The following is a 27,794-nucleotide window of genomic DNA, read 5'->3' on the forward strand; positions in this document are numbered from 1 at the left end:
GGTTCTGGCCACAGAGAGACTACAGTTCGTGGACTATCCTACCCCACTGCTGCCACCAAGATAGCTGATTTCATATCCTGTGGGCCAGCAGTGTCCCAGTTAACATAATTTTCCTTAATAATTTCTATATAAAATAAAATCATAGGACTGCATTCCCTCCTCCCCCTTTATTCCATAAATGAGCTAATAAATCACAAGTTTCTGGGTCCCAGAATAGAAATCCAGGCAGTCCTGCTGCCTGACAGGGGGTATGAATCATACTGGCACTGAAGACAGCCTTTTGGGGCTGGAACACTCATCAGAGCTGCTTTTCTTCTCCGGTCACATCGCCATAGCCACACAGGCATCTGGCAGGACAGTGAAGAGACCTGTGGGACGTGATGGGCTTCAATAGCCATCTCCCCCAACCATCCTCACTCTGTCTTCCTTCTGAATCACAGAATTCATTGCTTCCAAATGGGATGAGAGAGATAACTGGTCATGAGCCGCACAGCCTCACCTTAGACAAAGGAAACTAAATGGCACCATAATGTCTCTTTATGGTCCAAGGGAAGTTTGGAAATAAATCAACAGCTGTAGAGGAGGCTGGGGGAAAGCAAGAGCTGGATGATGCTATAGTCCAATGTTGGCCAAATCCTGATGCTACAGTGGTCCCTGGGAGGCTCACCACTCTTAACATTTGTTTGAGCTGGATGAGATTAGGAGCTGGGTGGAGGCTAAAATAAATCACAAGTGCTGACCTTTCTGGGAGATCAGAGCCATTTACATGGTATAAAATGCTCCATACACATCAGGGAAGTCCCCCATCTTCTGTAGGGTACTCCATCTTCCTGCAGTGAGGACATGCTCTTCACATCATGGAGAGGAATGAAGGTACTCCTTGCTATGGAGAGGGGGTTCGTTCTTCCTCTCTGACTTTTTTTTTTTTTTGGTTGGTTGGTTGTTGGTTGGGTTTTTTTTGTTTTGTTTTGTTTTGTTTTTTGTTCTAACCTCATTTAAAGAATGGGACCGTCTGTTTTATTTAAGTGGTCTCTGGATCAACTCTAAATCACTCTGAATGCTTTTGCTTGTTATCCTTTAATCCAGTCCTTCCTAGCCCAGCTCAGAAGTGTGATCTGGACTGATAACATTCTTCTAAAGAGGGCAGAGAGACCGTAGTAATGGGCAGACTGCTATTCCTTTCAAAAACACAACCAATGTGAATCGATTCAGTATTTATTACCCAGACTGTTTATGCAAAGATCAAAATGAAATTTTAAAGGACAAAAATGTATTTAGATCAAAGCAATAGCTTTCAGATATGACCCTCAATCAAAATCAACACAAATTCATAATTGTAAGGCATCTGATCGGACACTGATGTCTTTGGCTCAGACATTCCCTGGCAAGTGAAATCAGGCAAGGAAGTTTGCTTGACTTCCCATCCTGAAGGTCTGTGTGGTACTCACAGAGAACAGTGCCTGCCAAGTGTCATCCAGCAGAAAGGAGACAGGTTTCAGTCTTAGTGGAGTGGAATGCAGTGTAGGTGGGTTTTTCAGCGTAAACCAACTTCTTGTTCTACCAAGCCTCACTGAGTTTGCACCAGTTTACCTCATAGTTTCAGGTGATCATCTCCTACACCACTGTAATGCATGGGTAATACCTCCTTGCAAGTAGAAATTTATATCAATTAATGACCCTACAGCTGTACAGTGCTTTGAGATCTTCAGTTTTAATATGCTGCAATAATGCAAATTCTTCTATCTCAATCAAGCAACATCCTTTATGCTACAACAGTCCAAAATGACACAACATGGCTGTAATCTCAGATGCCCAGTTGTGTGCAGCATGTTTGCAACTCAGTGCCACTGCAGTGTTCTTCTGTGCCACTTGCACACTAGCAATGCATCTGATTTTGATGCTAGTGTGCAATGACAATAGGCAGTTCGCTTTGTGACACTGGAATTATCCTACTTCTCATTTTCATTCTTTTCTATTTGAATCGAATGAGAGGTACTGTCTCCTTTAGGTTGTGGTCATTCCAACACTAGCTTTAATGGGGTTCTATACTGAGAACACCAAACATTTCCTCATTAATAGTAGTAATTTATATATATATATATATATATATAAAAGCCAAACTATGGCAAGTCAATATTTTTCATTCCTAGAATATTTCCAGAGAAAGTACATTTTAGTGAATACAGAACTAAAAATACATTCTCTTCCATACAGTGTTGCTCTTAGTGGGAAAAAGAAACCAACAAAATTTTCTTTTGAATATTTATTTCTTTTTTTAGTTTTTTTCATAAAATAGTAATACAAAAAACACTTATTTATTGCTTTCATATTTCTAAATAGCAGGAAAGAATTTCTAGTCTGCTGGTATTATAACACCTTAAGAAGGTAAATGATTCTATGATTACTTCCATCATCCAAAGACTGAGATGAAAAATGTAGAGCTGCTCGAGGAACTCAGCTTTGAAGTTTAGGTTGTTTGGGAATCTGGCTTTGATCTGAGGGTCATACTAATACCTAGGTTATATATTGAGTTCTTTTTAATTAGAATTGGGTACAGTGTCACCAGGAGTCAATGATTCTGTTGCCCTGTGGAAAGCAATAACTTTAGCTCAGAGAGACACCTGCTAAGTAGTGTATGGACTAGTAAAACCTAAATCAAACTTCCACTCCAAATAAATTACCGCTCTGGAGACCTGTGAAGGGAGATACCTGCAGCACCTCTCGCTGCTAAGACATTGCATGAAGAATCCCCTCTACCAGGGGAGCGGCATTATCAAAGGGTCTGTCATTCCAGCTCTGGATTAATGCCTCCTTTCCCCACTCCGTCTTTGTCACTGTTGTCTCAAGTGTGTCTGAACCAGCTCTCAGGACTGTACAATGGAAATCGCTTCTAGTGACTGCTGTCCTACTCATCTTTCACACAAAATTGAAGCCCTGAGTACAGAAAAAGATAGCATATTTCACAAGTGGGAAGGGATGTTAGTCTTGGTCTTCTGGCCATCTACCAGAATAGGTAATTACATCTCTACCTAGCTCAAATTCCCTCTGCTCTACAGTTTTAATTGGACAGTAGTTTCTTTCTCACTTGTCTAAAATCCCAGTTGGAGTCAAGACACTACTGGTTAATTCAACAGCTATTTTATTTCAGTAAAGCTACACAGGCTTCCCCCCAAAAAAAGTCTAGTTTTGTTTTCAAACTAAGGAGTCATCATACCAAATGCCTGATCTGACAGTGCCCAAAACAAAGAAATCCTTCCTTGACTTTAAAGGCCAAACCTTGTATGGAAATACCACCTTGAATGGCTTGATAAACATCCTCTGAACTCTGCTTTGCCGTCACAAAGACAATGCAAAGGCAAAGTGTCCAATACAGAAATCCTATTCACATGGTAAAGCTTGCAATGTTTTACCCAGTTGGGAAGTATCCAGCAGTATCTATTAATTTGGGTATTTTACCTGGTGTACCTGGCTGATATTTTGGAAGATACTTAATGGTACCTGCACATTCAGAGATCTTACACTCAAGAGCTTTATTCACTAGAGTTTTAATATAATAAGCCATTTTCAAATATTTTTGGCCCCAAATCTTTAAATGGCACAATTTGAGCCAACCATGAGATAAAAGTCCATTTAGACAGACTCAAGACTGCAGTAAAGTGCTTATATGGAACCTCCGTAGTATCGAGGTGCTTATGTGCCTACCTCCAATGAGCCATTGATTAAGCTTAAAGTGAAACATGATCTGAATGGCTTTGGTGAATTGGGTCCAAATTCATCAATTTTGCAGATAAAAGATGTCTAGTTGTTTCTAGAGATAGGTAACCTGAGTCAGAGAAGGCGTATAGGGATGACAGGTAAAGAAAAATCAGGCATACATTCTGCAAGGGAACATTTTCACAAAACTTTTCCTATGAATATTGTTCTAGGGAAAGCAGCTTTCCCTCATGCTGTGTAGCATTATTTGGTCTGCTGAAAACATTGTAGTTAATTTGTGTACACTCTCCATTTGGAGAGCCATAACTAATGGGAACCAGTCCCAACAACCAGGGAAAAGATTTGTTTTTCCTTTGCCTTTAAATGAAATATCAATGGATGGATATTTTATTTTTAGTTGAATATGAAATTTCACAAGTGACCTGTCAAGTTCCCATTTTCAAGAATGACTTTATTTCACAAGTCAAGACAGGCTGGGAAATTAGTTTTTCCCACAGAGGACTCTGATTAGGGATTACAAAGTGAGTGTGGTGCAGGGTGATTTTTCCTCCATCTTTTTCCTCACCCTGCCAACCTAGAGAACATCTGACTGCTGACTAAGGGGAGCAATTCATTACTGCACACGGGAGGGGGACAAGAAGTAAGATAGTCATATTAAGTAGAGTTGCTGGCCCAGGAGAAAATTGGGAAAGCATAATAATACTTAGCCCTTATATTATTCTTTTCATCAGTAGATATCAAAGCACTTGAAAAAGGAGGTTGATTTGATGGGAAGGGAGATAAATGACAAATCCAAGTAGCCTATTGCAAAGGTATCAGCAGGAATGCTCACTTTCATAATAGGCTCTTTTGACTGTGGTTCTGCAAGGCAGAGAAATAAACAGGTCTTTTCCACAGTAAAATGCAGATTAACACAACTCTCAAAGTATATTTCAAGCAACGTTGACTTACCTACTGTAACTCTCATGGGGGTTGTGGAAATGTAGTGTCCAATACAACAACTGGAGTGCAAGGGGGAAGCTTATGTATTACTGATAAATGACCAAGTAGACAGGACCTATTGCCTTTGTCAGCGGACAACAGCTGATTTACACAATGGTTTAACTGCTCGCGGAAGCAATAAATAGTCCACACGAAGGGCTCTGCAGTTTCTACCCCATTGAAAATTGGGCCCATTCTGTGATATTTCTAATGTTATCCAGTGGATTATGGGGAGTCACTGGAGTAAAAAGTAGTCTTCCAGCTCTTTTAAAAGAAAAGCATTGTTTGTCTCCTCTGCTAAAATTCCTGCACTGCGTGGCCTGATAGAGTTCACTGCCAGATTTCCTTCAGGCTACGTGAAAGGGCTGCACATGATGAATCAGATACAGAAAACATAAATCCCAAAGTCAATCTTCATATTCAAGAGCAGAGCAGCATCTCTACTGGCTACATGTATTTAACTGCATATGTGTGCATCTCATTGCAGCATGCTCTATAGAAAAGCTCCCTTTTCTACTCCTTGTAGCATGTGCTGTAACTTGTTTCTGTTTGCCAATGGCCTTTCCGCCCTGTGTTTATGATAGTGGTGTTCAAAGAGGCCCGAAGCCCTGCTGTGACAGGCAACCCAGAAAAACATCTCATAAGAGGCAGTCTTAGATCCCATTGGGTCAAACGGCTGCTGTGCAGTCACTACAGCTCACATCAGGAGCAAAGAACACTCCAGGGACAAGAACTTCATGTGGAGGTTACTGATATTTTCATGATGCCATCTACATTAATAGCTTGGTTTTCAAAAATGTGAGGGATAAGCAATTTCCTGAGGTATGTCTCTAGCCATAAGACTTCCAGAGCAAATAGAGATAGAAAGAAAAGGGAAGGAAAAAAAACCACCAACTTATTTATATTTCTCCATCCTGCTAACTAGAGAAGGTCACACTTTCAAACCCCATTTGCAGAGGTAAATACTTATTCCCCTTACTCAGTCTGAAAATCTTCCATGTTGCTTTGTGCTGACCATGCTGCAGCTCTGCTGTACAGCAGCAGCTTTGAACAGCCCAATCTGCTGTGGACCATTGCCTCCCTCCAATACAGCTACAAATAGGTTTAAATCATTAGATTCAGGTTACCAAACAGTCTCTTGGATCACGGTTAATTAAATGAGTGTTGAAATCTAATTAAAGACTGGTCCAGGTGATAATTAGGAGGAAATGTATGCATTAAAATATTCATTTGTCGATGAGCTGCAATTAAGAGTGTGATTTGGGGAAGGATCAATAACTACATCATGTGATGTAAAAAAAATGAAAAGTTGCCCAGCCTTGAGCAGAAATGCAGGAAAATCTTGGCTGGTTTTCTTTTTCTTCTCCCTTCACCCCTGTGTTCTGTTTTGCTCTCATAATAACTTCTGAAAACTGCTCTCCACCCTTGAATAGAGCATTCATCTCTCCCTACCTTTGTTTTCCTGAAGCACTTCTTTCAACCCCTTGTTCTTCACCACATTGTTCAAGTGGGTTATAGATTTATTAGAGAAAGAGTAACAGGTCAAAAAGAAAGATTCTTTGCCAATGAAAATCACTTCTTCCTGGAGCAGGCTGCTAATCCAGGGGAACATCGCTCATTGTGTGGCCTTAGATTGTTTTATGTTTCAGCAAGTTAATTCCTCAACCTGTTATTCATAACTGAGGATCTGGAGAGGCTATTGAATATGCAAAACTTGAACTTACACATATGTATGTCTGTAGCTGTAGTTTACTAAACTATTTACAGTCTGATACAGACCAGCTCTGCTTTCCCTGAGAGTTTTTTTTCCGGTTGCAGATAAATAGACTGTATGTAAGAAAGTTAACTACACTCTCTCTATGCAGCCCCACACGATCCCACTCCGCTGGAAAAAAAAGGGCACTATGCCCTAGACCAGCTCCTCTGGCACGGTGCTGGTGTTCCCCCATTGCCACAGCCAGAGGCTGAGCTGGCGGTCTCCCTGCTGACTGTATTTCCATCAGTGAATACCAGCGTGTCAAAAGGGAAGTGTACCATGGGAGCGCAATGATTTCAGCTGCTCTTCTGTCAGTCTCCTGACAGCTCACCTGCCCATCTCCCCAGGCCTGGTGGCAGCCCAGCTCCTGAGGCAACTGTCTGCCTGCTGTCAGGGCTGCTGCCAGATCCCCCTTCCCTGCATCTGTCTTCCCCCAGGGGGACCACGGTGTAGGGAATCAAGCAACCTCAAGTGAGGAAGTCCTTGAAGCCAGCCAAAACAATATCAGTACCTGCCTTCCTAGGCAGATCTATTTCTTCCCATCTCTACCTCCTGCCAGAAATTTGAGAATTGCAGTTACTGATCTTTCATCTCATTTTGAGAAGGTGAGGGATTTTGTTCATTCCCAAAAGCTCTACATTTTTCACAGACTTCTGCAGCCAGCTCCAATGATCATCAGTAGCTCTGTACTAGCATTGCCTGCAGACAGAACCCAAATATTGTGAACCGGCCTGGATTTAACGGTGCTGAATAGATGCAGCTTGTTGATGGGACTTATGCCCTATCCAGCAAACTGATTCTTGCCTGTAAGAACAGGGCTTTCTCACTGAACATGGAGGTTGCAACACAGCACAGTGTGGAAGGATGATCTGGCTCAGGGGTCTGGAATGCACAGAGCTAACAAAGTCCATCAAAGTAAGTCAGTTCAAAATCCCACAACATGCATCCATCAAAGGCTTCTACAGTTTCCTATACTGAGCCCAGATCCTCATCCGTTGATGAGAGCTAACAGGCCAGAAGATTTTCTGAAGGTTGAAAGAAAAAGGCAACAGCTTTTGCAGAGAGAATATTTAAAACAGCCTGGAAGTGTGAACTTTGGAGGAAAGTAGGAACAGCTGGACTCAGCTGTTTTCCCTCCAGAGTCCTTCCCTCCCTATACTCTCAGCCTTTTGCAAAAGATCCAATCCAGAAGGCCAGAGAGGTTGTGTGGGAAAAACGTCAGTGTCAGCAGAATCCTACACTCCCAAATTTGTGTGTGACATATAGATTGCATGAGCCACTGTATATCTCCTGGCTAATTCTTTTCTATATCTCTTTTGTTTTCTGTCCTGCAGGGAGCCTCTTCAAGCCTGGTGGTGAAGTTTGCAGATACAGACAAGGAGCGTACAATGAGGCGCATGCAGCAAATGGCGGGACAAATGGGCATGTTCAACCCCATGGCCATCCAGTTTGGAGCATATGGCGCCTACGCACAGGCAGTAAGTATAGACAATTGGCTCTATGCATGTTTACAGGAACAGGGAGAGCACCTAGATTGCACAAAAAAACAAGTGATCAGAGAGACAACTGACAAACAGAGGAGGAACCAGTAACCAGTCCCATGCAAGACATGTCTTGTGGGATCTAAGCCATTGCTGTCAAATCCAAACACAACTAGCCTTTGAATATTTGGATAAAATAGGCCCTGAATTCAGTTCACATGAGTTCTCTGATCCATGTCAACACCATCGAGCCCCAGAGAAAGTTTTGAAGGGCATAAATAACTGTCCTGTGATACCATCCACACAGATTGAGTTGAACTCAGAGTTACTTGAGGGTAACATTGGAGTGATCAGGGGATAACATGGCAGCTCTTGACAGAAGTGCTTTTAGGCTCATGGAAGCATGCTATAAAATATGGAAATGGATAAGCAGATAAAAGCACATATACAGCGCTGACTCCTCAAAACAATATGATTTAAGCACACTGGGAAAACACTTCAGCTATTCAAAGCAGTATTGTAATATCAGGTATCCATTCCTAACCTGTCCCCTGGACCTCTGAGACAACCCATGACTGAACGAGCAGCTGGGCTCCTGGCATAACCGTGGATTTGATGCCTTTAGCATAAATGGCTTTACTTAGGCTGTAATTAGCAAGGACCCATAAGTCAAGGAACTTGGTAACTTGGTCCCTTTGTCACACACATACTTCAGAGGAAAATATGTGATCAGAGTGATCCCTGCAGCAGGCAGATACAATACTATCAGGTGACTCTGGATACCTTTTTTGGCACAGATTAAACAGAAGCATTTGCAGGCAGCAAAAGTATACGTAGATGTTTCATCCATCTGGTGATAAGATATGACCCTCTTGTGCTCTGTATTGGATATGTGAGCAAGAAACCCATTTTGTAAAATAATATCTTCCTTAATCAGAGAGACTTGCCTTAGGTAATACAGGTCCAACTCGGGAATCTCTCCAGCGTACCTGTAGTCCCTCTACCGCATTGATCACAATGCCATGCTGTGTTGTCTGTATATTTAATTCTCATACACTGGCATCACGGACCTCCCATCCCATCTACATGTTCTTTTTTTTTTTTTTTTTTTTTAAATAGAGAGTCTACAAATATCCATCATTTCCTGAATGCCATGTGCTTTGCTGAGCACTTGGTACAACTCAGCGTAGCCCTCCTGTGGGCCATGCACAGTCATGAGCACATACTGTAGGAGCTTTACAGATGTTCCCACTCTCCTACTATTCTGGACTTTTTTAATTCTCTCATTAAGCAATTTCATTTTTTCCTTCGATTTTTCCCTGTTCTTTTTGTTATTCTGAAAGACAGTGGAGGCCTCAGCTGCCTCTTCCTTGGTACCCTGCTCTCCTCCTCACATGCTGAAGAGCTGTCCCCTCCCTAGCCCAACTGTATTAAACTGCCCTCCTATCTGGACAAGGCTGCAGGAAGGGAAAAATGACAGAAAATCCCAAATGAGCCCTGGCCAGTGGCCAGCAGCCTGTCAGGTGGGTGCAGCATTTGTTCCCCCATGTACCAAGGGAATAAACAGGAGGGGAACCCATGGGCAGCTGAGGACAGTCACCTGCAGATGCTGTCAGGCAGAAGATGTGACTGCAGAATTACACTACAGGCATTGATCAGGGAGCTGGAAAGGTAATAAGGACACTGCTGTCCTCATACTCTGGACATCTCTTCTTAACTGCGCTCTTCTTAGCTACATTCATTTTTAATCCAGAGTAATTCTTATAATTGCTGTTATAAAAGAGTCAGCCCAGAGTTATAGGGATACAAAAGAGGATGAGGTCTGCACCTTTATACCACAAAAGTTCTTCCATCTATTTCTCACTAGACATTACAGGACATTTTGAGGATAGGTGCTTGAGTGAGGTTTTATCTCTGAAGAAAGACTGAGAACAATTCCTGGGTCAACTCCTGCTTCCCTTGAAACCAATGAATATTTTTCCTATTGATTTCTGTGAAAACAGTATTGGGCCCATACTCTTTTATTTTTCTTCTTTTTTGTTCTTTTTTTGTTCTTTTTTTCCTTCTTCTTCTTCTTCTTCTTTTTTTTTTTTTTTTTTTTTTTCTGTTGGTAAGTATGCAAATTATGGGGAAAGAATAAATTTTAGATCTTGGACCATTGGATATGACAAGCTGGTGATACCAATTACCCTGGGGGCTTCGGAGCTTTCTAAATGATGGGATCACATTTCTTTGTGGTGCCTGTACACCCAGAGCGTGCTCAGATGCTGTCTCTCAATCAGCATCCCTATCTATGTCTCTCCCTATCTGCTTCATCTCACAGTCTCACACAAAAGGAAAGGAAGGGAGAGCCGAGGCTGTGTGACGTTTCCTCGGTCCCGATTAATCCACCTTGGACTGCTGGCTCTTAGATATCAGGGTGATTGGCACCTTGTAAATGCCAGCAGGAGATGGAGAGATCGATAGTAAGAGAGTGACTGGGGAAGGGGGGGGGGGGGGAGGGCAGTTTTATTCAGTCCAAACTGAAGTTTAAGAGCTAAGGCAAGTCAAGAAAAGGAAAAATGAACCTGTGAAAACACAAGTGCAGGACAGTGGTGACAGCTGATGCCACTGCCACCAGCAACTCGTGTGACCTTGGGTGAGTCATTTGACTTCCTAGACTTATGTCCCCATCTACAAGTGAAGATGATGACCAGATTTGTTTATTTTCCAGTCTCCCTCAAGGACATGGCTCTCTCTCATGCCACTCCTCCATGGGTTTTCACACACACACCTAATGACAGTGCAAGTTTAAGAACTGCCTCAGTGCTTTGCAGCATGGCCAGGACTACCATGAGACACAGACTTTCTGAATTGTACTCTTACCATGTCCTCCCATATATCCCACTGCAGTCCAGCAGTGACTGACCACCACCAAAGAGTTCCCAAGCAGTCCTACTGCTGGTTAACAAGCAGTTTCTAATGGCCATTCCCATTGAGGAGGTTGCATTGTCCCAGGGCAGTGGGCACCTCCCCAGAGGGGCATCCTCTGCCCATCCACATCAGTGGGGCTGAATTAGCTCATACAAAAAGGTTTCCATGTGTCAGTGTGACCAGTGCAGCAGAAACCCTCATGGTGCAGTTGTTTGAGATATTACCAGGCGGCTCTGGATTTACAAATTAAGCAGTGTCACTGGGGAGAAGTGGCAGGGGTCTCAGTCCATCACTATTTGACTGACAGTTGTTAGCGTGCTACCAAGACTGTTCTGGGCCCAAGCTCCTCTTAAGTTCCTTCTTTTGCAGCTCAGCAAATGGCCATGTCATGGTTCACTCCCTACTGCTGCTTTTTGCCAAACCTCAGCTTAAGCAACCTTAACCTTGATTGCAGGGATGGCCTTGTGTCAGCCATGCCACTAGTCCTCAAGTTCAGCAGCCATATGGCCTCAGCTTCAGATGCAACAGAATCAGGAAGCAAATGGGATTCTCCTCATCTCCTCTATGTGTTTTTTTTTTTTTTGTCTCCCCGTCATGTGCCACCTGCCAAAAAAAACACAACCAACAGGACAAAGCTTGGCAGGAACTCTGTGAGCTGTTTCAGTAATGCAGAAAGTCACATTAGAACCAGCTCACCTCTTCTGTATGCAGTTAAGAGCAAGTCAGCTTTCATGGCTCTCCAAAGCTCCCAGAGCCCCTTTACTAATTTGTTTCAGTTTGTTTGGGTTGTTTTTTATCCCCCAGCAATATCTTCCCATATTCATCTAGCTTCTCTTTTTTTTTATGAGGCAGTTAATTATTTTAGCTCACTCTTGTTTAGGGCACCAGCCCTTTTTATGTCATGTTACTGTGGATCCACATCAGCTGGACGTAGGTAACTGTTTCTGTAGTCTCACTGAGGCCGGATTGAGGTACAGGTCTGAACTCAGCCTGTGGAAGAGGCTGATGCTGACTGGCACCAGTTTTGCTCTGTTGCTAGATGAGGCAAGTACACCATCCAGCACAAAGCATCTTCTTAGACCCCATGGGGTGGCCAAGCCTGAAATCATGAGCAGTTAAAGTAAAACCAGACTATGGATTGTAGCAGTATAGTCCAAGCCCAAATACGCACCAGTGGCAAAAGTTCCTCCAACTCTTCTTTCTATGAAGGAAGTAGTAAGTACTTAGCAGCTGTCTTGAGTCAGTGTTGACCCACCACAAACAAAAAGAAACATGCAGAGACCAAAAAGGGTCGGGGAGATGGGAAAATGCAGAAGAGAACACCAAGAACAAAGGAAGGAGCCTTGGAAAGTGACAGATAATGTATAAATTATTTAATTTTTAAATTATTTAAAATAAGATCAAAGTCATAAATCAAGTTTACATAAAAAATGGGGTGGGAGTGTTAGCCACGGTCTCCTGGCCCAATTCCAGCTGTGGGACTGATTGCTTCCTGCAGCAGGGGACAGACGGAGATTTAGTGGGTGGAAATGGACAGACTGGGGACGGGGCAGCACAGACAGTAGTAACGTTTGCTCTTTGGCCTGGAACAAATCCTTTCCCTTCAGTAAATCCCAGCACCCCTCCCACTGAAAAAGTGCAAATGGCTGCAGCTCCTGAACTGCAGACATTAACTGCAAGGAATCCGGGTACATCCAGCACTGCATAGATCACAGTCATCATCAGAAGTGCTTACCTCAGGATGGTGTGGCAGTAGTCACCCTGTGATGCTGTCCATTAAAGTCCAGCTGCCCACCTCTGCCTCTCTGCCCCATCTCCCAGGGAAATGAAAGGGCATTCTCACGAACAATGTGAGGAGATGCTGGAGGGAAAAATCATTTTTTGAACATTTATTCAATGCATACTGTAAAATTAATTTGTGAAGATATTTAAAAGAAATCATCTAGCCCTTAAAAACCACCGAAAAATTACTTTACATAGATAGACAATCTTCTATATATAATTGTTATTACATTTCAGTGACCAAAATAGGGTCATATATTTGGTAAATACTGCCAGTTATGCAAACTGGTTATTCTGATTCATTCCAGAAGAGGAAGCTATTTTGAACCCATGGTACTTTGTAGCAGGATGAATACTTCATATCTGGTTGTCATTTCCCTGGTAATTCAGAAAAATTGAGCAGCAGGGAATGAACCATGACATGGCCATTTGCAGATTTGGGCTGCATGTACATTTATATTTTTTTCAGTTTTTTTTTTTTTTTCACAGTTCTCTGAAGTTAGAAATCCAAATCATCATGTATCATTACGTAAAACACTAAGATACATGAATCCAGATGTTGCACATTTTTTTGTTTGTTTGTTTGCTTTTATCTTATTAAAATTTAAATAATATTTTCAAAGCAGTTTTTTTTTCAAATAAATTTTCAAATAAATTTTCAAATAAATTTTTGAAAGGAAACCCCTTCTGAATTTTCTCAGAATATCTGAAGTTTGTTGGAAGGCTTCAAAATGTTTTTCCAATAACCAGATAGTTAAAGAAGTCATGGGTTTATCAGTTCTGTGATTTTACCAAATATGAGTCTTCTTACTGCTTGATTGATCACTTTATTTACCTCTTTGTATCACAGGGATATCATAAGGATTAATTAGCTAAGTGTTTGTATAGATCGTTAGAGGTGAGAAGCGTAGGATGCTGTTATTACTTTTATTATTATTACAGAATGAAGAATATGAAAAGTCAAACAAACTGTCAGGTGATTCAGAGACAGGGACAGAAAAAAAAAAAAGAAGGTCGTCAGATCATTCAGAGAAAGCCTTCGCCAAGGGCAATGATCACGCTATTTCAACAACAGTGTTTCAGAAATAGTCTTTCTTCTCCCATATCTTCAGCTTCACATGTGTTTCTTCTGGGGTCTGGGGAAGGTTGAATTGAGCATCCTTGCCCTATCAGTGGAAGGAGCTTTTGGCCTTGAGGAAGTCATCTAATCTCTCCATGCATATGTTGCTCCCGTAGAGAAAGGATGATTTTTCCTTAAGCGCAGCTGCACAACCCTGCTGATGAACAGCCACTCAAGCCAGAGGTGGCATTCTCATTCCCACCACCACCTCTGGCCACATATCTCCGTACATTCTTCTAGACTGATAGTGACCATGCAAGGACCTACTTCTGGAAAGAAACTGTCAACATGCACTTTGTTTCTGTGCTGTGTGTTTATTGCTCTGCTGATGTCCCTGAGCTTATGCTCGGCTGTGTCAGACATGCATCTGTCCTGGGACATAGGTTGCAGCAAGAGACTGGGAGAGCGCTGCACTTGCTAGCACTGCTAACCTCTTGCTTTGGTGCAGTTGTGCTGCAAAGCTGCATCCTTCTCTATTTTTCATCTAAATCTCCTAGAGTAGAACAGAATAGAAAATGCTGTGGAGGTATCTATCCATCCATTGATGATAAAGCTGACTGCAGTTCAGACACCTTTGTTTGAGGTAGCAAAAAACATATGGAGTGAATTCTCCCACCTTTTCCTGCAGACCCACTATGATATGTTACTCTTCTTCATGCCTGTATGGCCTTAACCAGTGTCTCTTCAGCTGCCTCATTGATTCTCAAGTCCTGGGATAGACACTGCAGGCTGCTGTTTCTACGCATCAACCAGTTTGGTAACATCTCCTGGTCTCCTCAGAAGATAAATATTTGAGCAATAAATAATAGCATGGTTGGAGGAATTTTATGGAAAGAATCCATAAATCAGATGGGAAAAAGCTCTAAATGCTGAGGCAAAGATCATGCCAAGGAAGTAAGAGAAGAAAAGGAAATACATCCTTTCAGTTGAGGAAAGGAATAGCTCCCTTCCATCCCCTTGGAACAGCCTAAGATAATAAGGCTGCTGCCTTTCTGATTAGTGCTCTGTGGCCCCAGCTCAGGCTGGGAAAATCTGCATTTCAAATGGCATATTTTAAAGTACACAATACCCAGGGGCCCTGCTTCTATTGATTTGCCTCTGGTGGGGTCACTGCCTCACTTTCTACAGCTTTATTAACTGGGATCATACACTGGGCCACTTTCAAAGTGAAAAGAGAGTGGATGGGACATTTGTCTTTGGAGGGAACTGGGGAAGGAGAGGGGTGACTTTTGTTTGAGCTCACTTGGGATTGCCTTGGTGGTTTTATAAGAAAGACCAGTGACCCTCACAGGACTTGAGATCTTTGTAATCAGCTTCTTTCAAGGTGAGAGAGTTTCCATCCTCCAACCTCCACAGTGCTGCTGCACTTGGCCACGCTATAACCACCAGAAGATGGTCTGGGAAGGTATTCCTGTCCTTCCCCTTTGGTGCTTTTATCCTTGACTGCCTTAGACCTAACAGGGAAGGACGATGTCTTCAAGGCACAAATGGGAAACATGAAAGCAGAAAGGTGACAGGAGTGTCACAAAGGGCTATGTTAGTGTTGGTGTCCTCTCTCCAGCCAGTTAGCTGGGGTTCGTGTCTGTGTTCAGGTTTGGGATGCTATGCTCCTTCCAGCCCTGGAGGACGTCCCGATGTAACCTATGAAGTGGCTATGAAAGCTGTAGTGATCTGTGTGTCCTCTGGGTCACGAGGTACAGGTCCTCAGCTCAACTGTTTGCTATGTTAGGGGGTTTTCCAGGTCTCCAGGACAACTGAGGTGTCCCCAAAGCACCGAGCATTAAATAAGTGGGTGGCTTCTCCCTGCGGGATGCTTGCTATCCCAGAAGCAACTGAGCCTAGTTTCCAAAACACAGTTAAGAGCCTTAATTAATACCTTATTTTTTCTGCATTAGCTTTTTTACTCTAAGCTAAAATTAACCTCTTTGGTCCTCAAGCTCCTGAGTCTCTATGGGAGTATGACCAGTTTTATCTGAATGCTTTTCTGAAACACACCAGGCTTTAAGCTGTAGTCCTTGCACAGTAATAAGATACAGTAATAAGAACATTAGGAACATCTTGCTCTTCCCACGCCAAGAGAGAAAATACCTTCTTTCTGAAGATCTATAACAGAAGTGCATTATACTGCAGTAAGCAACATGTGTGTATCAAGGTATAGTCTCCCAACATGCATCTTCCTGTGCAAACTTTAAGCCCTCTGAATAGGCAAGAAGTCAAACACCATTTGCAAACCAGGAGGAGCACCTGCCATTGTAGAGTTAATGATGAACATCTTAGTGACATCCATAAGCAGGAATAGAAGTTGCATCAGCCATAAATAATGTCACAAGTGATTGCTTAGCTCTGCTGAGTGCAAAAATGGAGATTGTCTTTGAAGCAGCACAATCATTTGTACTACCACTGGCAACACAATGTCATGTAGATGCAACCCTGTGTCTCTTGCAGCACAGGTGAAACACACACACACACAAAAAAGATTAATACTTTTATTTTAAATGGTTGGAAACTGTCATCCAAAAATATCTGCTGAGAGCCAAGTAAGGGGTGGGAATGATTTCACCTGACTGTTTCACTATGTGCAGCAGAACAGATCACCTAGGGCTCTGCATGCAGTTAGTAGGGAGAAACAAAGCTGCAATTCATCTGCCCAGAGGCAATTGGGGACAGAAGGGAGAGATGAATCTTGGCCTAAACTCTTCTGCCTGTTATCACATCAGCTGTAATAGGTGACCAGTTCAGAGGAAATTCCATCTGTATTTAGTTTACTGAATCTGACAGAGGGAAATGCCAAAATCATAGTCCCCTTGTCTGCCTAGAAGCCCTAAGGAATGTCTCTGGTATAAATACCAGGCTGTTATCTGTCAGCCAGACTGACCATGGCACACACATGATCAGTTGTAGGTAACTGCATGCTTTGTTTGTGAGGTTTAGAGGAACACAGAAAAAAGTTAGCAGAGGCCAGACTGGGGCTGAATCAAGCCCTTGCAACTGCATCCGTCTCAGAGATATGCTGCTTTTGTCAGCAGTGCTAAATAGATGCTATAGGCACAGATCTTGGCCATCATTTCTGCAACCAGCTAGTGATATCCTCAGCTGTCCCCAGGTGAAATACCCAACACAGAAAATGAAATATGGGTCAGTACACCCAGTGCTGGAATCAGTCCAATGTTAAAGATGGATGGGTTCCTCTTTCTTCGTTCACTTTATTGACATACTTAATAAAATCACCTGCTCAGTACCCCATCTGGAGAATAAACTCCAACGATGCCTAGAAACAAATGTACTCCTTAAAGAGGAATCAGCTTTGTGCTATAATAGAAAAGATTGTCTAATCACTCCATCAGTAATTACAAAGAACAGGATATCACTAATTAAAATGTGAAAGTGTCTTATGCAGGGTACAATAAAAAAGGGTAATTAACAATCAAAGGGGAAGCCACCACCTTGGCACCAATCTGCATGAGGCTATGAAAAATAACAGTACTCAGCTCTAGTACAGCAATTTTCATCTGTAGATCTGAAGGCACCCCTACGTGAGGAGATAGATATCCTGTGCCCCAGTATATAATAGCTGGAGAAATCAAGGCAACTACACACAATTTGTCCACAGTTATACAGCAGGTCAGTGGCAGAGCATCCTTTAATTTTGACTCTTCACAGGTGGTGACAAGGAATTTTTTGGCATTTGAATGACAGTGATGATTTAAGAGATTTGTTCCAGCGTGTATGTGTATGAGCAGCTAATTCAGCCAATATTTCAATGTTAAACAGTAAGGAACAGATTTTGTTGTGACTTTGTCGGGGCTTTATCAGACTTCATGACTTTTAAGGTCTGTTTAATGCTGAACAGTGTATCCCGTGTGCTTAAATAACAACATCAGAGAGTGATTTCTTGATAGAGAGTGAAATCACAGAGAGAGTAAAACTCATTCTGTAGACAGCAAAGACGTGAGTCACTTCTACTATCATTCTGAAAAAAAATAGTTTCCTTCTCCATTATTATCATCAAATCACATGTTAACAGTGGCTGGGGAAAGAAGATTTCAGATTGTGCTCATCCTCTTTCCTCACACTTTCTCTAAGCATCCACCATCAGTCTTTACTGGGGATTGGATGCTGTCTCGCAGAACCTCAAATGTGCCTTGCCTGGCTCTTTCTACGGCTCCAGGGAAGGAGACAAGAGGAAGCTTCATCTAATTTTCTTCTCCTTCATCTCAGGAGCTAACCCACTGCAGTCATCCTGTATGCATGAACTGCACCATCTAAAAGCTAGGCTCAGAGTGTAAAATAATGATGGCAAAATCTGGTTTTAATGCAGGAAGCATTTCTAGCATACTTAGCCATTCACCACCCTTCTGCTCCAAAACTCTTACTGCAAAATGCCTGAAAATATAGCCTGGATTTCTCATTTCTACCCTTTTTAGGGGCCTTAGAAGAGGCAACTTTTTAATTACTTTCTGGGAAGAAAAAAAAAGAACTTAAAACTAAGGAAATCGTCCCAGATCAAAACCACCATGAAAGGATTTTTCCCACTGCACTTTATTAATCTTGCTAAAGCAGGGGAACTCCCTTCTCTTGCATAGCTCTTTAGGGAGTATCTCTGCTTGGTTGTGTTGGAAATAGGTGCTGTAATTGGGTTAACATGGACTCTGGTTTTTGGTCATGGTTTAGCTTACTGCCCACTGGAGACCTCACAGCAGCATGAAAAAAAAAACAATTTTTCTCACCAACAGATGAAAATAGATCAAATTATCCCCAAAGAACTAGTTAAGCTTGCTGCTTTGGAGATACTGGGGATCCTCACTTCTAACCGCTCTACATACACTGGTTTCCCATCAGCAGCCATCAGTGCCTTCCCAGAGCTTTGATACAAGCAACACAGGCCATGAAATCCCTCTGCTTGGGAACATTTAAAATATTCTCTCTGCCTTTTTCAGTAAGGAAAGATCAGAACTCAGAGTGTTGAGTACAGTTCACAGGAGACCTCCACACTGGGGAACACGCTGGGGATGTGGGAACCGTAAAGACACATCGATGCTCTGAGACACATTTGATGCAATTTGGTTCTCTCTCTTGTAGTGAGAAAGAGGTGCAAAGGGTGGGGGCTACCACAGACATACCAAACTAGCATCTCAAAGTGGAGAGATGCCTCACGGTCTGGCTTGCGGTCTCCATCCTGGTGCTGGTGACCCAGGCTGCTCTGCTGGTGACTGCGTGATATTTTTTCCCTGCTCTCTTTTGTTCCAGCTGATGCAGCAGCAAGCCGCGATCATGGCTTCGGTGGCGCAGGGCGGATACCTGAACCCCATGGCAGCCTTTGCTGCAGCCCAGATGCAGCAGATGGCGGCTCTGAACATGAATGGCCTGGCAGCTGCCCCCATGACTCCAACCTCAGGTAAGGGGTCAGGATGAGTGGAAGGGGCAAAGGGCATGAAATCTAGAAGGGGCAGGAGACCTCAAAGGACATGTTATTATCAGGTTGTCCCTCTGTAAGTGTTTGCTGAAATGCTGGTCTTGCTCGCAGAGGCCACCACAAGGAAGGAGCAGAGGTCAGACCAGATTATTCATGGGGGGCTGAAACAGTAGTCCTCTGCTACAGGCAGGACCAGCTGGGAGTCGGTATCTCTGTCACAAAAAAGGTGCAAAGGCAAAGTCACAGAGATCACCAACAGTGAGCTGTTGAGCTACCAGTGCTCCATGCTGAGCAGTGGCTGAATGCTGGGAATGAGGCCCACCAGAGATGGGATGCAGTGGATTTTGCTGGAAGGAGGGAGTTGTAAGGCACTGGAAAAGGCTCTCAACCATCATCTTCAGCATCATCCCCTACATAACTTTCCTTTAGCACAATGGAATAATGACACAAAAGCACTGGAATAGGCTCCCCAGGGAGGTGATTGAGGCACCATGACTGAATGTATTTAAAAACCATTTGGATGTGGTGCTCAGGGACATGATTTAGTGGGGGGTTGTTAGAGTTAGGGTAGTTTGGTTAGGCTGTGGTTGGTCTCAGTGTTCTTTAAGGTCTTTTCCAACCTGAGCAATTCTATGAAAATATCCCACAGTGACCTGCACTGGCTTACTGGTAGTATGTATAGATGTATGAGGGAGTGCTCATGCTATTATAACCAGGCTGGTCCAGACACAAACAGAATAACATCTATAGTGAGATTCAATGTCTTTGATGAGATGAGCTGTATTTTGGGGATGCAAAAGCCTTTTCCTATAGTGAAATAGGACTGCTGGCACTCAGGGAAGACCTTTGATGCTACCTGGAGTGCAAGTATTTGGTGAGAAGATTTTTTTGTAGATGGAGTACAGACAGGTAATTGGTGAAGGACCCAGGCCCACAGCTGGCTGGGATGTAGCAGAACATGAGAAGCCTGTGCTGAGGGGCAGAGAATTAAGCTGAGGTGTAAATAGGAATGGTTTTCCAGAAGAACAAGGAAATCTTACAGGCAGGAGCATGTCAAGGAAATGGCGGGACAGGTAAATCATTTAGTGATTGCTGCCTAACTGCAGGGCAGCAGGGTAACAGCTGGGAAAAATGGAGCCAAACTGTGAAAGAAGTGGGAATTTGGATGGGGTTTACAATATACTGCTGACTCTGTTAGGGGAGCAGAAGATTTAGGGGTGTAACAGTGAAGAATAATTTCTAAGGAGCAGTTTAGGATAGAAGTGTCTTAGAGACTATGCCAGTTGTTCCTATGAGAGGTACTGGAGATGGGACTGAGTTCAGTGATGAGGCTCTGCAATGCCATCATGTGAACCCAAAGCACTGAGCTAACCTGGAGAGGACTAGCTTGACAACAGTTCTGAGTGAGTGAGATGTGGCAGGGGTTTAGCATGAGCCAGCCACGGTGCAGCTGGTGCTGGGAGAAAAGGATCTGGTTCTTCTGCAGAGCAGATTGGTAAGAGAGCAGCTTCACTGTTGAGCACAGAGAAATCCACACCAGCAGCAAAAGGCCAACTGACACTGCAGCCAGGAAAGACACTGGATGGCAAGGAGACAAGGTGCCACAGTAGTGCAGGCTTAGGGGTTGCTCCTAAAGAACCCAGTTCTGCTAACATCTGCCTGCCAAAAAAACCCTTTCTCCATTAACATACAGCTTAGCATCTCTTCACAATGTATAGGTGGAACAATGTCAGCAGCTACAGGGTCAGACATTTATTTTTTCCTTTGCTGCTATTAGAATATGAGGTGCAGGAGGAAAAGGAGTGGAAGAGAGATCTAATTCCACACCAGCTTATGGAGAACCAAGGAAAAGTGCTTGACTCGAAAATCTTACACCATACATTTCGAAATATATGTTTACATAGCGATAAATGTATAAACAATGAGTCGATGAAGCTACTGCAAATCCAAACAGAAAAGTGGCTTAATTATATGTGCACCCTTTAAACCCACTGCTGGAAAGATTATCATATTTGCATTAGCTAGATTTGTTTTGTGTTGGTGGGAGCAGAGAGAACGTCAAACAAAGAATGCTTGGAATTCAAATGCTCTCAGGGCTTGGAAAGCTGAATCCAGCCAGTGGTTTGTGATGTCCCCACCGCAAACAAGCGCAGTCACTTTTGCATATAAATGTCTTGAAAATAAGCCATTCTGTGACATAGGTGTGTAAATACTAGCACGATAGCCAAATTCTGTGCCTGCCACAATATCCAGAACGTGAAAAATATCCCATCTCTTCTTTCACGTAAGCTCTTTTCTGATGCGCCCACTACCTTTTGGGAACTATTGTCAGAATACAGAAGAGGAAAGCGAGCTTATGTTTTTTACATGCTTTTCAGAGAACCCATGACTGGTCATTATTGAAAATAAGACGTCGGTTTAGATGATCCCTTGATCTCTTTCACGGTGGCAGATTTTGCACTCTTCTTATGACATATTTTCAATACTGGAGCCTATGCACTTTGGCATTATTGCAGATTTACCTTGAATGTGTAGCTTCCTTCACGAAAAACCTCTGTAATGGTTTGTGGAAATGTCCATTGACAATTATTCCTTGGGTGAAATGTTTAGACTTTGAAATGACTCCTTGTGTTACTGCAACACTCACAAAGCTTGTGATAAGATGCATAGAAAATGTTTCACATATGTCTGAGCAAGCAAGTCTACAACACTAGCAGCAATTTCTGAGTAGCCAGGAGATATCTGAAGCCTAAAGTGAATTCTCCTGCTGGCTTTTGTTAGCATTCAGAAAGCCAAATGGAAAATGATCATTCTGCTTCATAGCAGGATTTCCAGTCATTGAAGTATATCTTTGTTCTGACTTGGAATGAAAATGAAACATTTCAAAGTTCTCTGAAAAACAGGCATTAGAAAAAGTGTTTGGAACATTGGGGGGAAAAAAAAAAAAAAAGAAGAAGTGTTTTGATCTTTCCTAAGCAAAAGAAAAATTGTGCTAGAAAAAAGACATTGGTAACACAGAAGTCCTAAAGGCACTGGAGGTGCTGGCTGAGCACAGCGCCTCTAAGTTTCTATCTTCAGGCCCCTCATGTTCTCAGACCATAACCTGTTTCTGCTGCATTCCTAATCCAGCCTCCAGGACAGTGGGTTCCTCAGAACGTGGTCATGAGTTCATTCATGTTCATGAGTTCCCATGGGACCTGGGAACTTAATGAGCCTTGGATCCAGGCAGATCTAAGAGACAAGAGGCAGGATGCAACTCATCAGACTTTAACCGTACAAAAGCTATACATCCAATGTAGTCATCTTATTTGCCTGCAGTCAATGGTGAGCGGTAGGCAGTCACAGTGGGCAATTCAGCATGGTAACTTTATGCTGTCTGTCTGTATTTTGATGGTTCACTATCAGGTTCATCTCACACAACAGTCTGCAACTGCAAGGAAATTAATTTCATGTCTCTGGAATTTTGGTGCACATTTTGCTTTTCTCCGGTTTTAATATAATGAGGGAAAGGTGGGTCTTCTGAGATGTTTGTGACACACTGCTTACTGCAAAAAGAGGACTAGAAATGAAATTTCCATTAGGCTTCCTTTCTTCTTTTCTTCTTCCTCCTTCCATGCTGTAAATCTGCACCTGGGGTAGCTTCAGCAAGATATCTCAAACTGGGGATGAAATCCACAACTGGCATGCACCACTGCCGTTTGTTTTCTGTGGTGGCGTTATGCCAGTCTTACTCCAGCTACAGATCTGACCTCTCCAGGGGGTTCTTTATAAGAAGAAAATTAAAGAATTGCAATGAATATTCCTAAACTTCCTTACGCATGCACAAAATAGCAAGCGCAAATCCCTTGCTGCAGTTTTAGAAAACATTACTTACATTGCCTATGCAAATAAAAGAGAGATCCAGAAAAGCAACTGAAATTTTAACTAGCCTTTGTGATTTGCAAGCTGATGGCATATGCTGAGAGCATTGCCTTTGGACTCAGGTTGCCACCACTGGCTCCCAGCACCCCCACTGAGGACGTTTTTAAAGGCCAACACCATTTAAATAAGCAAAGAGGAAGCAGCAGCTTGTCTGCTAAGGCTGTAAGTAGAGAGACGAAATATTGCATGCTTCTTGGGCTGCTCAAATCAGAATGTACTGAAGCAGCTCATTAATCTGTATGGGTTCTCTTAAAGCACCAGCACAGATTTAAGCAGTCATTAAAGTGTGCTATTGGACTAACCCATCATGGAGTGCTGCGATGGTGAAGAAAATTTCTGCAATTGGTTTAAAAAAGGGATTCCTGCAAAAATGGTACTTTCAATCAGTAGTATATCCTGACACAGAAAGATATTACTGAAGATAAGAGCGTTTAACTTCACACCCACAAACAACAAGAGAAAAATACAATTTCATACGTATTGAAAACTCATTTTTGTTCTCTAAAAACGTCCTGAATATGTTTCAAGGAGCACAAACTGTCCAGTTCTTTCAAATATACATAGGAGAAGACAGTAAGATAGCAGAGGGATTTAATTCTGCCCTCAGAATTGTAAGATTTCTTTATCAGTGGGTGACAGGATCCCACCCAAAATATAAAGATTAAATTGTTCCTCTGAAATAGGAGAAACAGCCCCCACAGGATGAATCTGGGAAGAAAGGGAGAAGCATGGTTCCATGGAAGAAAACCTTAGCCCAATTTTTGCCCCTTTTCTGTGAGAGATCCCTGCTTAAACTATAAAGTCAGGCGGGGGCAAAACAACAACACTAAAAATCTATTGCTGTCTGTCTGTAGGCTACAAATCAACTTGCCAAACATTTTAAGTATCCCTGATGCTGAAGTTCAAAATTAGTTTGCACGCTACATGTGTATTCATGAGAGAGTGCAGAAAGAGTGGCCTTGAAAATCACTACGCCCACAAAGCTGACATCTCCAAAGAGAAACTGTAGAAAAGTGGGACTGTGAATTTGCTTTTGGTGCTAAATGATATCTAGGAAAGAAATGTCTGCTTATTAAGTCATCAAACATGTAGTACTCCAGTGAGAGTGCTGAGGAGGAATGGCAGTATTTCTGCTGTCTTCTACTACATGATGTTAGCTGTGGATCTAGTCTTAGAGATCGGGATCACCAAACAGATCTGTGTCTGCTGAAAAAAAGCTCTGCAAACCTTTCTTATGTTAAATGCTTTCCAAACAAAAGAGCAATGTTAAGTTTAGCCTGCGATCGTGTGAGTGGTTGCTTTCTTTGTGAGAAAGCTCGGAAGATTTTTCTTTTCTTGAATTATCATAAGGTTTCTGTGTGGTGGTCATAGCTGTTGTGTCAGGAGCTTTCCCTACGTAGTTGCTGCTTCCAGTACTCATCACCTTTGATTTTGTGTTCTTCCCCCCTTGCAGGTGGAAGCACGCCTCCTGGCATAACTGCACCAGCTGTGCCTAGCATCCCATCTCCAATTGGGGTGAATGGTTTCACTGGCCTCCCGCCGCAGGCTAACGGGCAGCCCGCCGCAGAAGCCGTGTTTGCTAATGGCATACACCCTTACCCAGGTAAGCCAGACCACTGCCATGCCCACAGCCTGCTTCATCCGTATTAGGGAAATGTCTGTAGCATCAGCTACTTCAGAAGAATTATACCCTGTACCAGGCAGTGTGTGCTAGTTTCCAAAACTGTTGCTGCATTCAAACCCTGAAACCTTACCAGGGCTGGTGACTGAAGCTAGTTCAGCACATTCACATAACAGGCTCAGCTTCATCCCTTTGTGGCACGCCATTGGAGGCAGCTCATAGGGTTCATAGACTGCGACTAGCTCAAAAGATGCCAGTCCTGATGGGGTGATTTTGACGTCAGAAACGAATGAGGGAGATTAAAGAATATGTATCTACCTCTGTGCCTGTACTTAACAGATATATGGACACTGTGAGGCTGTAATCACCAAGAACTTAAGGGTTTACAAGTCCTTAATGTGCACTTATATTTTTCTAGCTTTCTTGGGATTTGATAAAGACCTCTGCTTCAAGCAGGAGCTGGAAAGACATTTCTTACCAATGACTGTATACACACTAATAATACCAATCACAACAATACAAATTTAAATAAATGTTACTAATTGATCCTAGCTACCAGCTGGCAAAGGCATATTTTACCCTGGGACACTCAGATTAATCTAATTTGTCAGGAAACCAGCCAGTTACTCCAACCAAAAAGCCCACAAGCACCCTAACAAAAAAATTCCTTTCACCTCAACTAGTCCTGAAAACTTGTAAGATTCAGCATCACTGGGGACTTTATGAGCTATGAGGAAAAAAAATCTCATAACAAAGAGGTACAACAGTCTTGTCTAGTTGCTGCTCAAAGTCACTGAAAGAAAACCTGTGGATACAGAAAAGGAAAACCCAGAAATATCAACAGAATTGAAAAAATAGCTATAATTTCCCCCCTGCACACATCTGATAAACATTTAGCCATGAGTTGAACTTTAAGCAGAAATCAAGGAACTCACTGTGTTAAAATTTAGGCATGCATATATTTGTAGCAGTGTAGAGGGATGAGCAGTCTTGGCAGCTAATGGAGGCATGAGAAGATTGGATGAAGCCTTAGTGTGCTCAGTGAGCTCAGCTATAGCAGCAGGAAAGAACCCTATCTTTAAGGTGATATATCCATTGGTTCTCCTATCCATTTACATATTTACCTGTTTGCCAGCCTATCATTGCTCTTTTTATCCACTCATTCCTGTGTCAGTTTTTTTCACTGCTTTATCTAGCTCCTCCTGGCTAATTGTCCATGATCCATTACTGCAAATATCAGAGAAAAGATGATATTTCTAGATTAATCATAATGACTTGAGCTTTTATTACTACCTCTAAATACCCCCATAATTAAAGAAAGCTTTAAGTTAGGCATTTCATCCAATATTATGTAGAAGTCAATGGCCTTAATCTGATTCTCTCTGATTTTGGAGATGCTTGCTCAGCCAGCAATCCACAGTAAGTCCATGCACAAACATGAAAAGTATAACATACTGAAAGATGAAGGTCATCTTTGCTTCTCTTCACTGCAGGCAGAGGGTCTCCCCTCTGCCAGAAAATCTGACATGCAAATATTTTATTTTGTACTGCGTTTGGATTTATCTCAGCATGTCTTGAGCAATACATTGGTCTTTCCTGGTGCTCAACTTTCCCTCAACTCAATGACATCCTAAGTGATAGCAGAGGTATAAAGTGGTCAGCCAAGACCTCACCTCTCGTTTTACCTCTGCCTATGCCCACTAGCAATGAATCTCTTACAGCAAGTTCCTTTGTAGCAGGTTGGGTGTAGGACAAGTCATGTGTTTGCTCCATCTTATTCTGTTCTCCTCCTAATGAGCATTTATGCACTCTCCAAAACCTTGCCACAGGCTTTATTGAGGCCTGGAGCTTAGCAACATTTAAAAAAAAAAAAAAAAAAAGGATTAGACATTTATATGGATAATGAGAACATCCACAGTCACATTAGACTGGATAAAAATGTAGAAAGGACACAAACCTTCATGCTTTATTATATAATCCAGCCACTAATTGCTTGGGGTTAGAAAGAAATTTTCATCACTGGGCAGCTTATTCCATCATTGTTCATTATGGGATTTTTTGTACGTTACTCTGTAGTATCTGTTATTGGCACTGCCCCGTGGTTCTGCATTTCTAAATGAAAGGATAGAAATAAAATATTAAAGCTGAGCATTCAATTGCGCTAACACTATAGAGAAGAAAAGAACATGCCAGTGCCCATCCAAAGTCAGCATCTTCCAAACAATTTACTTTTATGATATATCTCTCATTCTAAAAGTGGCCAGGAGTGCTGCAGTATTATGTATGTTACCATAGTAAGCTATGGTTATGACTTGCCATATATTGTTTAATGCCTGAATTTTGCTCTTAGATACTTTTTCATACCCAACAAAAAAAACCTGAAATGTGGGTTCAGACCATTATATCCTGTAGCAGAATGTGCTTTGTTGCCTGCAAATAGCAAAGCAGGACAATCAAAATCTGTAGAGGGATGACATCCACATCATTCAGACCCAAATAAATCTCATTAATTGTGCAGTTTGTCTACACATTCACCTTTGTGTCTAGCTATAATATTTTTGATGTTACATCTAAGCGACTCAAGAACTCCACAATCTTTGCACTATAAAAGCAGGTGCAAATTATATAATTGCATTTGCCCTGTAGTTTCACTCTTTTTTTTTTTTTTTTCCTGTCTTACCCCATCCTCTTTTTTAATATTGCCTTTGTCTGGAGCAGGGACACGCACAAAGTACCATTTGGGTCAGACTACTGAAGCCCCTACGGACCTGTGGCAAAGGGCAAGAATAGGTCAAACATCCCTACTCACCAGGCCTCTAATCACAGCCCCAGACCCTGCAGGAATTCTTTCTTTCTGTGACTTCTGCTTGAGTTACAGATCTGTGCAGTACCCCCAGAAAACAATTCCTTGCAGACAGCTCTTTGCAAGCCACGTTCTCACCCTCTCCAAGTACAACCAGTACATAATGCCTCTCGCTGCACTTTTGGGCATGGACAGAATCAAAAGGGAGAAAATATTTCTTCTCTAATAGTATGAGTCCCTCTGGATACTTGGCCCTGTTGTGCTAATGCCTGCCCCTTAGTCTTCAGCT

At 42.4% G+C, this 27,794-nt stretch overlaps 1 protein-coding gene across 14 annotated transcripts in view; it reads left to right on the forward strand.

Moving 5' to 3' along the window:
* The window catches only part of CELF4 (CUGBP Elav-like family member 4), a 725,820-nt gene that overhangs the window by 625,053 nt on the left and 72,973 nt on the right, over nucleotides 1–27,794 (forward strand). For 13 of the 14 annotated variants that reach the window (XR_001463894.4, XM_015277428.4, XM_004937077.5 and 10 more), the window contains exons 6-8: nucleotides 7,786–7,929; nucleotides 18,995–19,142; nucleotides 24,535–24,684. Coding sequence is in view for 13 of the 14 variants with exons in the window: in XM_015277428.4 (XP_015132914.1) it covers nucleotides 7,786–7,929; nucleotides 18,995–19,142; nucleotides 24,535–24,684 (442 nt within the window). In the remaining variant the exon portion in view is untranslated. The remainder of the gene's footprint in view (nucleotides 1–7,785; nucleotides 7,930–18,994; nucleotides 19,143–24,534; nucleotides 24,685–27,794) is intronic. The other variant, XM_424495.8, reaches the window with a different exon arrangement.

This window comes from Gallus gallus, chromosome Z (assembly GCF_016699485.2).
Source record: "Gallus gallus isolate bGalGal1 chromosome Z, bGalGal1.mat.broiler.GRCg7b, whole genome shotgun sequence".
Lineage (NCBI taxonomy): Eukaryota > Metazoa > Chordata > Aves > Galliformes > Phasianidae > Gallus > Gallus gallus.